Genomic DNA, 13,471 nt, shown 5'->3' with positions numbered 1-13,471 from the left:
TCTTGGTTATGAAAATTCTTGTCTCCTATTGACCATCTATCTTAACTGGCTGGATGTGGCAAGAATGGAGACTCAATGTGCAGATGCTTCAAAATGTTGCAATTACTGCCAAAAGCTACCTTTTTATAGGGCACAAGGAGAAGATTCTAGACAATTGAATCATGTGATGGCTTGATGCTGATTGGTTGCCTGATATATCAATCATGTGAAACTACTGTGGTTTGATGATAATGTCTGACCAACTACTTAGCAGTTCAGTTTTGAATCACCACTAGAGTGTAAACCACTCTTAAATGGTTTGGCTGTGTGGTAAGAAGTTTGTGTCCTGACCACATCGTTCTGGGTTCAGTCCCACTGTGTGGCACCCTAGGCAAGTGTCTTTTACCATAGCCTCAGGCTGACCAAAGCCTCGCCAGCATGGAAAACAGACATTAAACGATGATGATGATATATATATATATATATATATATATACATATGCATGTGTTTGTCCCCTCCCTCACTGCTTGACATACTTTACATACTTCTTAGTGGTTCAGCAAAAGAGTTCAATATAATAAGCACTAGGCTTAAAATTCAACTAAAAAGGCTTCAAGGCAGTGCCCCAGCATGGCCACTGTCAAATCACTTAAACAAGTAAAAGATAAAAGATATTGCAAAGTGTTGCTGACCATCTCATCATGTAGCTATGCCTGTGCACTTTTATGCCTAATCCTGTTCTCAATCTACCTAAATATTTCCACATAAACTCAAATACATTGTAACAGTTGGAAATTCAGGGTAGTGAAGGCACCCTAGCCTAGTGGTTAGGGTGTTTCACTCGTGACTGTACGATCATTGTTTCGATTCCTGGACCAGGCAGTGCATTGTATACTTGAGCAAAACAACTTCATTTCACATTGCACTAGTCCATTCAATAGTAGATGAGTAACTCTGAAACAGACTGGCATCCTGTCCAGGGGCGATGTTGTGATCTCAGTCATTTATACATCATAAAAACTGAGTAAGTAGCCCTAGGAGTCCTAGGACTTGTCATAGTAATGTCCTGATGATAATGATGATGATGATGATGATGAAGTAGGTTGGGGCACAAAGTTGATTGAGTCAACTAAGTATTTACGTGTCCTGGAATGATAAAAATGAAAACAACCCTGGCCTGATTTGAAATCGAAACCTAAAAGAATGTAACTAGATATCACAAGGCATTTAGTTCCTAGAAATTGATTCTTTCTTTAAAACTTGACTAAATTTCCTCTGTTGCCATAAATATTCATTGATTAAAAAATAAAAGAAAATATCCAATGAATGATTTGCCATGAGGTGTGAAAAATTCAACTTTTCAGACACTTGTCCTTCTTTTGAATGAAAATAGAGAGGGAAGCTAAGAGAGCTGCTGCTTCTTAACAAGTGCTTCATTGGTCTCTATATTGGTTTGTATATAATTCTTCTTTTCTAGAAGAACAAGTTTCTAAAAAAGGGAATTTTTTGTTCATCACTGCTAATCAATCATTGTAATTTTTTTTTCAATCAATGCACTTTAATTGATTAGCTTTTGCCAGTATAGATCACTGCCACTTTCTTTGGATTTTAGATCTTACTATTTTTCTCTTTTACTAGTTTGATCAACCTCACACTTCTCCATATGACCAAGATTATCGACATTTGGTGCTTGAAAGACCACAACCAGAAAATAAGGTTACCCTACAACGAATTGGTAATTATTTACAAACTTACCATCTTCTCCATTATCTTCAACAGCTCTGTATTTCCCATCAATCCCTTTTACTTTTCGTTATCAAAAGTTGTATAAATTTAGAAAAAAAATTGTTTTGAAATTAGAAAGAAAAAGTTGTCAGAAAATTATGAAGGAAAATTAGAAAACACTTTGGAATTAGAAAGAAGGCAAATAATTTTGTAAACTTTTATTTTGTTTACCTAGGATATGGGTGTAAGGTAGAATAGGGGTAATAAGATAAGTGTGTGATGGGTGTATCTGGATGGAAGGGATATATGCAACTTGCCAGTTCCTAATAGTTCAAGGACATCCCAAGACTAGATTGTTCAATGCATCCTTACATTCTTAATACGGTTGATGACTGACACTCCGTCAGTTATGACAATGAGGGTTCCAGTTGATCCAAGCAATGAAACAGCCTGCTCGTAAAATTAACATGCAAGTGGCTGAGCACTCCACAGACATGTATACTCTCAGGGAGATTCATAACAGCACAGAATGTGACAAGGCTGGCCCCTTTGAATTACAGGTACAAACTCATTTCTCCAGCTGAATGGACTGGAGTAATGTGAAATAAAGTATCTTGCTCAAGGATACAGTGCACTGCCAGGAATTAAACCCATGATCATATGACCCTGAGTCAAATACTCTGAGCATTAAGCCACACAATTTCACTAAGACAGTAGATATGAAATGTGTGACTTAGAGGGTTCAGAAATTTGAAGAAAAAAAATTTGAAATTGCCTTGAAATTAGAAAGGGATAAAAAGGAACATTGTAAATATTTTTGTTTTGCCAAAGTTATGAGTGAAATGAAGGAAATTAAACCTAGTTATTAATCAAAATAACTATGTTTTATTCCAAAATAAGACCTTGGGAAATGTTCTTCTTGAAATATTAACAGGATTATCATGGAAAAGAAAAGTTAGCTAGAAATTGTTGATACTATTATGATATGAGTAGTACTCCAGTGTGGATCTCACTTGTACTTGGTTGTTGTTGCTGCTGTTGTTTAGCTCAGAGTAATCCTGATTCAGAGGCATGATCAAAGATATTCCAAACATGACCATCCTCTCTCAAATTTCAGACATAATATATCAAGAACTACATTATTTAGTGTACTGTAACCTTTTCAAGACTGCACATGGGATATGAGGGAGATTTGGTTGCTATTTCTAACAGGTTTATTTGCCATTTAGTTATTCATTGCACCCTGCTAATTATTATGGTTAGACCTTTTCACTCAGCAATATCGAATAGAACATTTATACATCTATATTTAGAACAATCCATAAATACGAATATAGCTCTTTCATATAATTTTTTATTACACATTATGTCTTGTCATTGTAATTCTAGAATACAATGTGGATTGTGAGGGTAGGGTGATGAATGATGCAAAGTTATTTAAAATAGAATCATTTTGACAGGATGTCTCAACAGTTTTAATATTCGGACACAGAATTTTACTGTAGTACATCTTGTAGTAACTCTTTTTGTTTGTGGCTAAACTATGACGTTATTGAATTTGGATGTAGCGATATTGTTCCTATTTAGTTTTGTGAGGTTTATTATTTTTTTTGTTTTCACTTTATTTATTCCTCCTTGGTGGAAATTTTACATCATGTAAACCTCAAAATAAGACAGTGAAAGGGAATATACTGTTTATGAAAATGATCTAAATAAGAAAATAAAAAAAACTAATCAATTTTTCAGTATGATCCTTTTTTATGCACAATTAATGTCCATTTTTCTATATTGACATGGATCCAACTTGAGGCAGCATTTTAAGATTAGATGTACTTCCTGTTGTCAACCCTTATCTGTTTATTTCTTCTTTTTTTTTTTTAATTTGTAAAAAAATTTTGATAATATAATGATAATATATTCTGATGAAGAATTGCTTCAGTAGACACAACATTAATAAATTTTCTTTTATTGAATTTTATCAAGATACCCGAGACAGTCCAGTGTTAGAAAGCAGGTTTATTCAAAGGCCACCTGATCAATTTTCTTCTGGTAATTATTCATAAAAGTTTCTTCTTCTCCATCACAATTAACAATTTATAAATTCACTAAGATGAACTTTTCTTTCTCTCATGGAGAATGTGAGAAATTTGTTTTGAAATTACAATGAAGAAAAAAGCTTTTGTAGCAATTTTTGTCTTGCCTAGGATGTGGGTCTGAGGTAAAATAGATTGATGGATGTAACTATACATGCAACTTGCCTTCTCGTAATAATTTAAGACAATCTCATCTTTTATTTCTGACATAGTGTGTCTAGATATACTTTATGCAAAATAATCCTTATGTTTTTAAAATAGTATAAATGTGGTATGAGGGAGGTTTGGTTACTATTTCTAGCAGATTGAATAAGCATCTAGTTGATCATTGATGCTGCTAATGTGATTGTTGGAGCTCTTCAGTCAGCAATATGAAACAGAATCTTAACACTTCTATTCTTAGAATAACCTGCAAATCTAAAATTTGAGTTCTTCATTTCATTTTTTTACCAAACTATATATCCTGCTAGCCAGTGAGTGAAATTCTAGATTACAATGTCAGTTGTGAAGACAATCATCATCATCATCATCATTTAATGTCTGTTTTCTATGCTGGTATGTGTTGGATGGCGTGACAGAATCTAGCTCCAATGTCAGCTTTGGCTTGATTTCAACAGCTGGATGCCCTTCCTAATGCCAGTCACTTTACAATTTGTGCTGAGTATTTGCTTTCATACCACCAGCCCTAATGAGGTTACCAAGTGGCTTGCAAGAAGAGAAGAGATCAGGAAAATGGAAAAAGATCCCTTAACTAAGTGGTGGGCACAGTATATGATGGTGGGGGGGGGGAGTTGATTTTATACCAGGTATTAAAAGGCTAAAGTATAACAGTGGAATAAGCATCAGATGTCTCAGACTTTAACAATTTTTATTATAGTTCACCTTATAGTATCTCTTTTTCTTTCTTTTTTTTTTTTTTATTAATACCTAAATTTAAATGTTATTGAAATTGGTCATTGCAGTATTGTTCCTATCTGGTTTTCTGGGTTTTATTTTTCCCTTTCCTTGTATTACTTTTTCTTCGTGGAAATTTTACATCATGAAACCTCACAAATAAGACAGTGAAAAGAAATATAACATTTATGAAAATAACCTGCATAAGAATATCTAAAAAAAAACAAAAAAAAAACTATTATCAGTTTTTCAGTCTTAAAGAAATATTGTTCTGATCTTTTTTTAATATGCAAGTGATGTCCATTTTTCTATACTGGCATGGATTCAATTTGAGGCAGCATTTTAAGATCAGATGCACTCCCTGTTGCCAATCCTTATCTGTTTGTCTCTTATTTAAATTTGTAAAAAGTCTTAATGATAATATATTCTGATGAAGAATTGCTTCAGTAGACACAACATTAGCAAATTTTTCTTTTTTTGATTCTTACCAAGATATCCGAGACAGTCCAGTGCAAGAAAGTAGGTTTGTTCAAAGCCCACCTGATCAATTTTCTTCTGGTAATTATTCATAAAAGTTTCTTCTTCTCTATCACCATTAACCATTTTTAAATTCACTATGATGAACTTTTCCTTCTTTCATAAAGAATGTGAGAAATTTAAGCTGTTTTGAAATTTCAATGAAGCAACAATTTTTGTTTTGCTTAAGATATGGGAATGAAGTTAAATAGGGACAATAAGAAATGGATTGACTAGTGTAACTACATGTTGGATGCCTTTCCTAATGCTCTGTGTAATTGTTTTCATACTGCCAGCACTAGTGAGGGCTACAGGTAACTTGCAAGATGAGTAAAGAAAAGGAAAATGCACCACCCCCTGCCTAAGTTGGTGGAGTAGTATTTGATTTGAGGGAAGTGATTTTAAACCAGGTGTTGAGAGACTAAAGTAAAATAGAGCAACAAGCACAGGTGTTTTATGAAAGAGGAGATTCTTGGCAACCTCACATTATATGAAGGTGTTGATGAATAATGCAAAGGTGTTTTAAATAGAATCATTTTCAATAGGATGTCTCAAAAACTTTAACAATCTAACACAGAATTTTATTGTCATTGTAATTCATCTTGTAGTATCTCTTCTTTTAGCAGTTGAATTATGATGCTATTGAAATTGTGGTGAATAGAATGTAAATCTTATGAAAAAGAATTTAAGGGGAAACAGACCGACAGTCCTGGAGTAGAGAAGGCATGTCATTGAAGAGGTCATGAATAGCGATGAAAGGACTTTGACAGACTTAACTGAGTGATTGATTGACTGAATGATTAATTAGTTGTTTAGTTAATTGATTAGGTAATTAACCAATTGACAAATAAAAAGTAAAATAGAACCAGTACATATGTTTGTTATTCACATAATGACCTTCCCAAGATACAACAAAATATGCTTCAATACATAAGTTCACATAAAGAATATTGTTAACCAAATACAAAATCAAAATAATCTAAGAGAGTTCTAAAATGACCATTAAAATTAGTTTACAAGTTCTTCAGCTTAAAAGAAATATTGTCATCAAACTTTATATCAGTTCATTTGTTCATTCATTTATCATTCATTTTTACATACTTGCATGGGTTGGATAGGAACTTATTTGAAGCAGTAGACTAATCAATCATAATGTCAACAAAGAGTGCAAACATCAAATCACCATTTCACTTTGACAATAAGACAAGCTATGGAATCTCAGCATTCATATGCATGCACACACACACACACATACATACATATATATATCATCATCATCATCATCATCATTTAACATCTGTTGTCTATGCTGGCACGGGTTGGGCGGTTTGACCAGGGCTGGTAAGCTGGAAGGCTCCAGTCTGATTTGGCATGGTTTTCTATGGCTGGATGCCAGCCCTTTCGTTACCATATTTCTAACCAAATTACACCCCTTATGTGTTTCAATTAATTTCTAACATAATCATAAATTTAGGCTGGTTTCATTAAACAACTCTAACTTTTTTATTTATCAACATATTAATGTGATTTTTGGAAGATAAATTAACGAAAGGTTCTCAACCAATTCTATACCAAAATTTTTGTCACAAAGTGACTTTAATTACAGGTAAATACAGGTAAATTCAACAAAATATAAAATTATTAAAATTTTTGTTCAAACATCGCTACAGAAAATGGGTTATTAGCTAATATTCAATTGGGTATACAACAAAATATTATTATAGAAGAGTTGTGCACATTACTGGATTTATTACTGTCTCTTTTGCCAGTATAAAATTAAAATCAAGAGCAGTACCCAGTATTTGATTCACAAATCTTTTCCAAACTTTGATCCCCCATTTTGTGCGCTTTCCTGGCATATACTGTTGAAAACGCACTCGGCCTTTATAGCCCACCATATCCTTATCTATAAACTGTTTTATATGTGCTTTGAACACAGTCAATGAGGGGTCTTATTTTAAATAAGGGATCAAAGTCTGGTTTTCCACGTACTGGTGTACTGCTCGTGTCTCTTACATGTAGATATTGAGTCAATTTTAAAAACCGTATCCTCGTCATTATACTTGAGACATATTCGTCGCCAAAGGGTTCATCACTACTCCAGTAATTTGTTATTCTAGGTAACTTTCTAATGCCCATAATAATATTTATGGCAAAATATGCTTTAATTTCATTCAAGTTTATGGGAAACCTCAAACTATCATTTTTTATGCTTTGTTTACATTTAGCGTAACGGTTTGTTTCCGCCGTAATCAATTCAAATAGGTACATCGGAAAAAGCAAAAAGAAATAGTCTAAAGCTTTACTCTCCTGGGTAAGACTGTGACTTGGTCCAGTTTCTTCAGAAAAATCACTGAAAGAAGGAGTTTTTAAATTTTCACTCCATTCAGGTACTAATTCATTCTCTTTATCGCTATCATCGGAGCTCTCGGATTCACTGCTTTCATTTTCGGAAAATGAAACCTCAGATTCATTATCAAATACCACGTGCTTTTTTTTTTTTTTGGTTACAGAGTTAGATTTATCAAGGTCTTCAACGGAAAATCCTTCGAATTCTGACTCGCTGCTTGACAGAATAAAATTCGTATCCATTTTTTTGTCAGGATTACAAATTTTGAAAACACAACAGGAACAAATTTGGAAAAAAATCTCCCAAAATTCACAAAATTAAAAAAACACGTCGATTGTTGTACAAAACTATAGCTGAACTGTTTACACAAATAATCACGTGTTTTCACGAATGTACTAACGAGATTTGCTCAGATATTCTCATTTAAATATGAATAGGTGATTACGGGCGGTTTTGGGCGGCTTGGTCACATGAACCAAAATTTTTTTCGGGCGGCTTTGGGCGGTTTGGTAACGAAAGGGATGCCAACCAATCCGAGAGTGTAATGGGTGTTTCTATGTGCCACTGACATGGGTGCCATTTGCGTGACACTGGTATCTGCCATGGCTATGATTTTGCTCAGCTTGACGGGTCTTCTTCTCAAGCACAACATAATGCCAAAGGTCTTGGTCATTGCCTCTGTGAGGCCCTAGACTCGAAAGGAACTCAGCCACTTTGCCTCTGTGAGGTCCAATGCTAAGGGTTTTATTCAAATAACCATCATATGTGCTTTAATATTGGACTTCTTATTACATTTTCTTCAGCAATTGAAATCTAAATAAATGTTAAAATTGAATAAAAATATTGTACTTGATATTACATATTGAAGAAATATATACCATACAGCTGACGTAGTGTATATTAATATGTTTATATATGTGTATGAGTGTGACAGGCTTCTTTACAGTTTTCATTAAAAAATTCCATTCACAAAAATCTGTTAATGCCCTAAAGATAACAATTCTGATGAAAATAACAAAAATGTAAAATTGCTTTAACAAGTCGAGCACAGCTTAAAAAAATTTTTTTCTATTTTTGTTTTAAAATTTGAAAACAAAATGAACTTATTTTTACCCAATAATCTTTTCAGTCTAGAGTTTTGGCGTTTTGTTGCCATGATGTTCATGCTGATGACGATGACGATGACGATGATGATGATGATGATTATCATTATCATCATCATTATCATCGATATCATAGCAACGTAATAATAATTCACGATCCTTTTATATGTTTCTCAGTCAACTGGCAGAAGATATATTAATGAGATGGTAGCTTGACAGCAGTCAGTTTCCGTCATTTTTGTTCAACTTCTGTGTTTACAACAATGTTTAGATTAGTTTCCATTTGAAATGTTCCGGGAAAAAAAAAAAAAGAAGAAATATCAAAAGAACAATCAACCAACAAAACTAAGAATTAAAGTGTTTAGTGAACATATCATAAATCAAATCTTTCATTTTTAATTTCTTTATAGATATTGATTGTTTCCTTGTGTTGTTGTTTTTTTTTTTGTTCCTTCATACATGAACTTATTTCATCATCATCATCATCATCATCATCATCACTATCATCATCATCATCATCATCATCATGTACATCATGTACATCATCATCATCATCAACATTGTCATTGTCAGCAGCAGTGTCGTTAATATTTTTGTCATTGGTGGCACCATCACCAACCTCAATGTCATCATTCACATCATCATCATCATTATCATCCTTGTTGTAAGCAATAGAGGCATCATTATCATTATTATCACTACCACCACCATCACCACTGCTATCATCATCATCATCATCATCATCATTATACACCCAATAAAACGATGCTGTCGATGTGTTGTGATAAAATTATACATCAATATAATATAATAATACAAAAATTCATTTAAAACACCATCAGGTACTCAGTTTTATCTTTCATTCTCTTATTTTATAACCTAATATCGTCTGCATTATCTTTTTAATAAGTTTTGTTGGTGTCTATGTTTCCTCAATTAGATGTTCTTAGGATTAAATTAAATTACAAATAATTTGCATGACTTTCATGAAAAATCTATATTTTCGTCATACATTATTTTTACACACTTCTTTTTACTTCTTTCAAGTTCACAATCTTCCCATAATGAAGTGAGTAAGAAATTTGAGATTCATGCATAAGCTTCATTCAGGTGTTCATGGTTACAAAAATATGCCAGAGGACCTATTATTTTACATGTTAGATAGAACTGGGAAAGATTTTACCAATATATTGAAGGAAAGATTATAAAATAACTTGCTTAAGGTCATAGTGCAATTCAGTACAAATGTCTGAATTGGAACCTGTGATATATCAGTTGAGATACTTGTAATTCTTTGTGATACATCTCAAGTACCTGTGACCAAGATGCATTTCACCACACTGCACTAGAGACCTCTGTCCCCCATTAGCTTTGGTAGGTCCTCAGTTCCATGCAGTGAGTCTTGGCCAATAACATCAATGTAGTTGCATGGTCTTCATTTTCTATTAGGAAGTAGGAACTCCAAAACATAACATCCAATATAACCATATGTGACCAAGCCATATCAGATGGTATGACTTGTCTTTGCTGAAAATAAATTTCTCTTATTACACACATACACACACACACGCACACACACACACACACACACACACACACACACACACACACACACACATGCATGCACTCTCACACAGGTGCATGCACACACACACATGCACATGCACACAAGTACATGGCTGAAAGATTACTGGTGGAATGTCCTAATGAAAACCTAAATAAAATGTAAACATCATAGACCAGACATAGTAATTTGGAACAGAGAAGAGAAACTATGTACAGCAGTGGAAATGAGCTGCCCAGCAAATGTCAGCATAAAGCTAAAGATCAGTGAAAAAGGAAACACATCAACTGAACTATTGAGAGATTTACAGTCACTCTACCCAGATTACAAGTTCAGGTTTATACCTGTATTTGTTGGGGCATTGGGATATGTAACAAGCTGCCTAAGCACCAATTTTGAGAAATTAGGTTTCTCAAAACCAGAAAAGAGAAATCTAATTCGAAGATTACAGATTCAAACCATCAATGGAACTGTAAAAATTTGTAGAACTTTCCAGAAGTTTAGCATTTAGGTATATATGTGCATGTCTAGACATGCAACTTTATACATGAGAATACATACATTAAACAAAACATACAAATCTGCACATGCACTGATTCCAAATACTGCACATACATGCATGCACAAATACCCTGCTGTTGATGTTGAAATTCCATTGAAGGAGCCTTGGATCTTGGTTAGAAACTGGCTCTTTCTCTATTGCCAAGAAATCTTGAAATAAAACTTAATAATAACTTACACACATTCCTTCATTCAATCATCATTATCAATCTTCTCTGTTTTCTAGAATTATATTTTTCAAGAGATGATCACCGAAACAAAATACGTATTGAACTGCTTGAGGTAAATCAAAATGCTGAAATGGAAGCTTCTCTTGAAAAAATGCTTTCTGCTCTGGAAAACTGTGCACAAAAGATGGTTATTGGAGAAGAGCAATTGAGATGTCAAACTCCAGTTGGCCCAGAACTGGATCATGAGACAAGAGACTACGTAAGTAAATCAATTTTACACAAAGTTTTCTTTTTCCCTTTTTTAAAAAATATACCAATTTTTTTAAAGGCATGGCTAAAATCTTAAATTCAGTTGGCATAATGGGATAACAATCAAAATCAGTTTCAAAAGGATTACAACCAAAGAGAATAGGGGTATAAAAATTTGAGAATTTTTCCTGTGATATTCTCTTTAGTAATTTTGATTAAAGAAATGGTATTAAATGGTGAAACTACATTTTTTTGCTTGCCTCTTAAGAAATATTTAATGTATGGTCATTATAAGCAAGTATTGCTTATATAGTAATATTCTTTTGGTCAATTCATATCAATAAAAATCACATGACAATTCATAGGTTTGTAATTCCTATATTTATTGCTATTTATCTTAAGACAGTAAGAATGATAGATGTTTATATGTATGTATTAATATATTTTTCTTGATGTGTTTTTCTTCAGATTAAGATAATGTCTGACTGTCAAGATAGTGTGGATAATGTGTCAGAAGTTTATAGCCAGATTAAGGCTAGGCCTGGCCTCACATCGATTAATGCAGTCGATCAGGAGGTCTCCAGTAAGTATAATTATTATATTTTTTCTTCTCCATTTCCATGTTCAAACAACAAATAAGATTAAAAGAATTCATAGAAACCATTAGTATTTGAACATTTCTATACATCTAAAACTACTTCCGATGTCTATGCTGCAATACAAAGGACACCTATGTCTGACATCACCTAATATGTGACATGATATGTCTGAAAACTTTTAATAACAGATTTGATATTGCAGGACAAGTAGCAGGATTGATTACCTTCATATAAATAATAAAAAAAAAAAAAGACTTCAATTTTTCAGCTTCTACTACTTTGCTGCTGTGCTGCAAATATTCATTGTGAATTACATTTATTTAAGTTCTACATTTTATCCACAGACACTGGAAATTGGCAGAGTCATTTGGCATTGGATAAAATACCTCTGCTTTCTGAGTTCAAATCCTACCATGGTCAACTTTGCCTTTCAGCTTTTCAGAGTCTATGTGTATGTATGTGTGTGTGTATTTGAAAAAATTGGAATCAAAAGGAGTGTGGGTGGGCATTCATCTTTAAATCACTACAATTGTTTCCATGCATTGTAATGATTAAAAGTGAATGTCCAACCGTACTCCTTCTAGTTGACTCCAATTTATGTGTGTGTGTGTCTGTTGGTGTGTTTACGTCCTCATAACTTAGTGATTCAGCAAAAGGGCCTGATAGAATAAGTACTAGACTTTAAAAAAATAAGTCCTGTGGTTGATTTGTTCAACTGACACCCTTCAAGGCAGTGACATAGCATTGCGACAGTCAAATAACCGAAACAAGTAAAAGATAAAAAAAATATATGTTATTGAGTGCTCCTTTTTCTGACAGCCAACAATAAATGTGTGTGTATGTATGTTTGTTATTGGAAATCTACCCTGCATCTTATCCCCCTACCATCGCTTGACAACCAATGCTGGGGTATTTACGTCCCCATAACTTAGCGGTTTGGCAAAAGAGACTGATAGAATAAGTACTAGGCTTACAAGGAATAAGTTCTGGGGTCGATTTGTTCGGCCAAAGGCAGTGTTCCAGCATGGCCATAGTCAAATGACTGAAACAAATAAAAGATTAAAAGTATATATATATATATATATATCATCATCATCATCATCATCATCATCGTTTAACGTCCGCTTTCCATGCTAGCATGGGTTGGACGATTTGACTGAGGACTGGTGAAACCGGATGGCAACACCAGGCTCCAGTCTGATTTGGCAGAGTTTCTACAGCTGGATGCCCTTCCTAACGCCAACCACTCAGAGAGTGTAGTGGGTGCTTTTACGTGTCACCCGCACGAAAACGGCCACGCTCGAAATGGTGTCTTTTATGTGCCACCCGCACAAGCCAGTCCAGGGGCACTGGCAACGATCTCGCTCGAAAATCCTACAATAGCCAGTCAGGCGGTACTGGCAACGGCCACGCTCAAAATGGTGCATCTCATGTGCCACCCGCACAAGAACCAGTCCAGGGGCACTGGCAACGATCTTACTTGGCTTGCCGGGTCTTCTCACGCACAGCACATTTCCAAAGGTCTCGGTCCGTAGTCATCGCCTCGGTGAGGCCCAATGTACGAAGGTCTTGCTTCACCACCTCAGACCAGGTCTTCCTGGGCCTACCTCTTCCACGGGTTCCCTCAACTGTTAGGGTGTGGCACTTTTTCACGCAGCTATCCTCCTC

General features: G+C 34.3%; 1 protein-coding gene across 9 annotated transcripts in view; it reads left to right on the top strand.

The window, feature by feature from the left end:
- LOC106881484 (muscle-specific protein 300 kDa) overlaps positions 1-13,471 on the top strand; it is an 815,448-nt gene that overhangs the window by 765,239 nt on the left and 36,738 nt on the right. For all 9 annotated transcript variants that reach the window (XM_089350452.1, XM_014931925.3, XM_089350453.1 and 6 more), the window contains 5 exons: positions 1,618-1,714; positions 3,688-3,753; positions 5,184-5,249; positions 11,012-11,214; positions 11,673-11,787. In XM_089350452.1, the coding sequence (XP_089206578.1) occupies positions 1,618-1,714; positions 3,688-3,753; positions 5,184-5,249; positions 11,012-11,214; positions 11,673-11,787 (547 nt within the window). The remainder of the gene's footprint in view (positions 1-1,617; positions 1,715-3,687; positions 3,754-5,183; positions 5,250-11,011; positions 11,215-11,672; positions 11,788-13,471) is intronic.

The sequence above is a fragment of the Octopus bimaculoides genome, chromosome 4 (genome assembly GCF_046866305.1).
Source record: "Octopus bimaculoides isolate indiv1 chromosome 4, ASM4686630v1, whole genome shotgun sequence".
Lineage (NCBI taxonomy): Eukaryota > Metazoa > Mollusca > Cephalopoda > Octopoda > Octopodidae > Octopus > Octopus bimaculoides.
The sequence above is the reverse complement of the archived record's forward strand: the minus strand, read 5'-3'. Positions and strand labels throughout refer to the sequence as shown.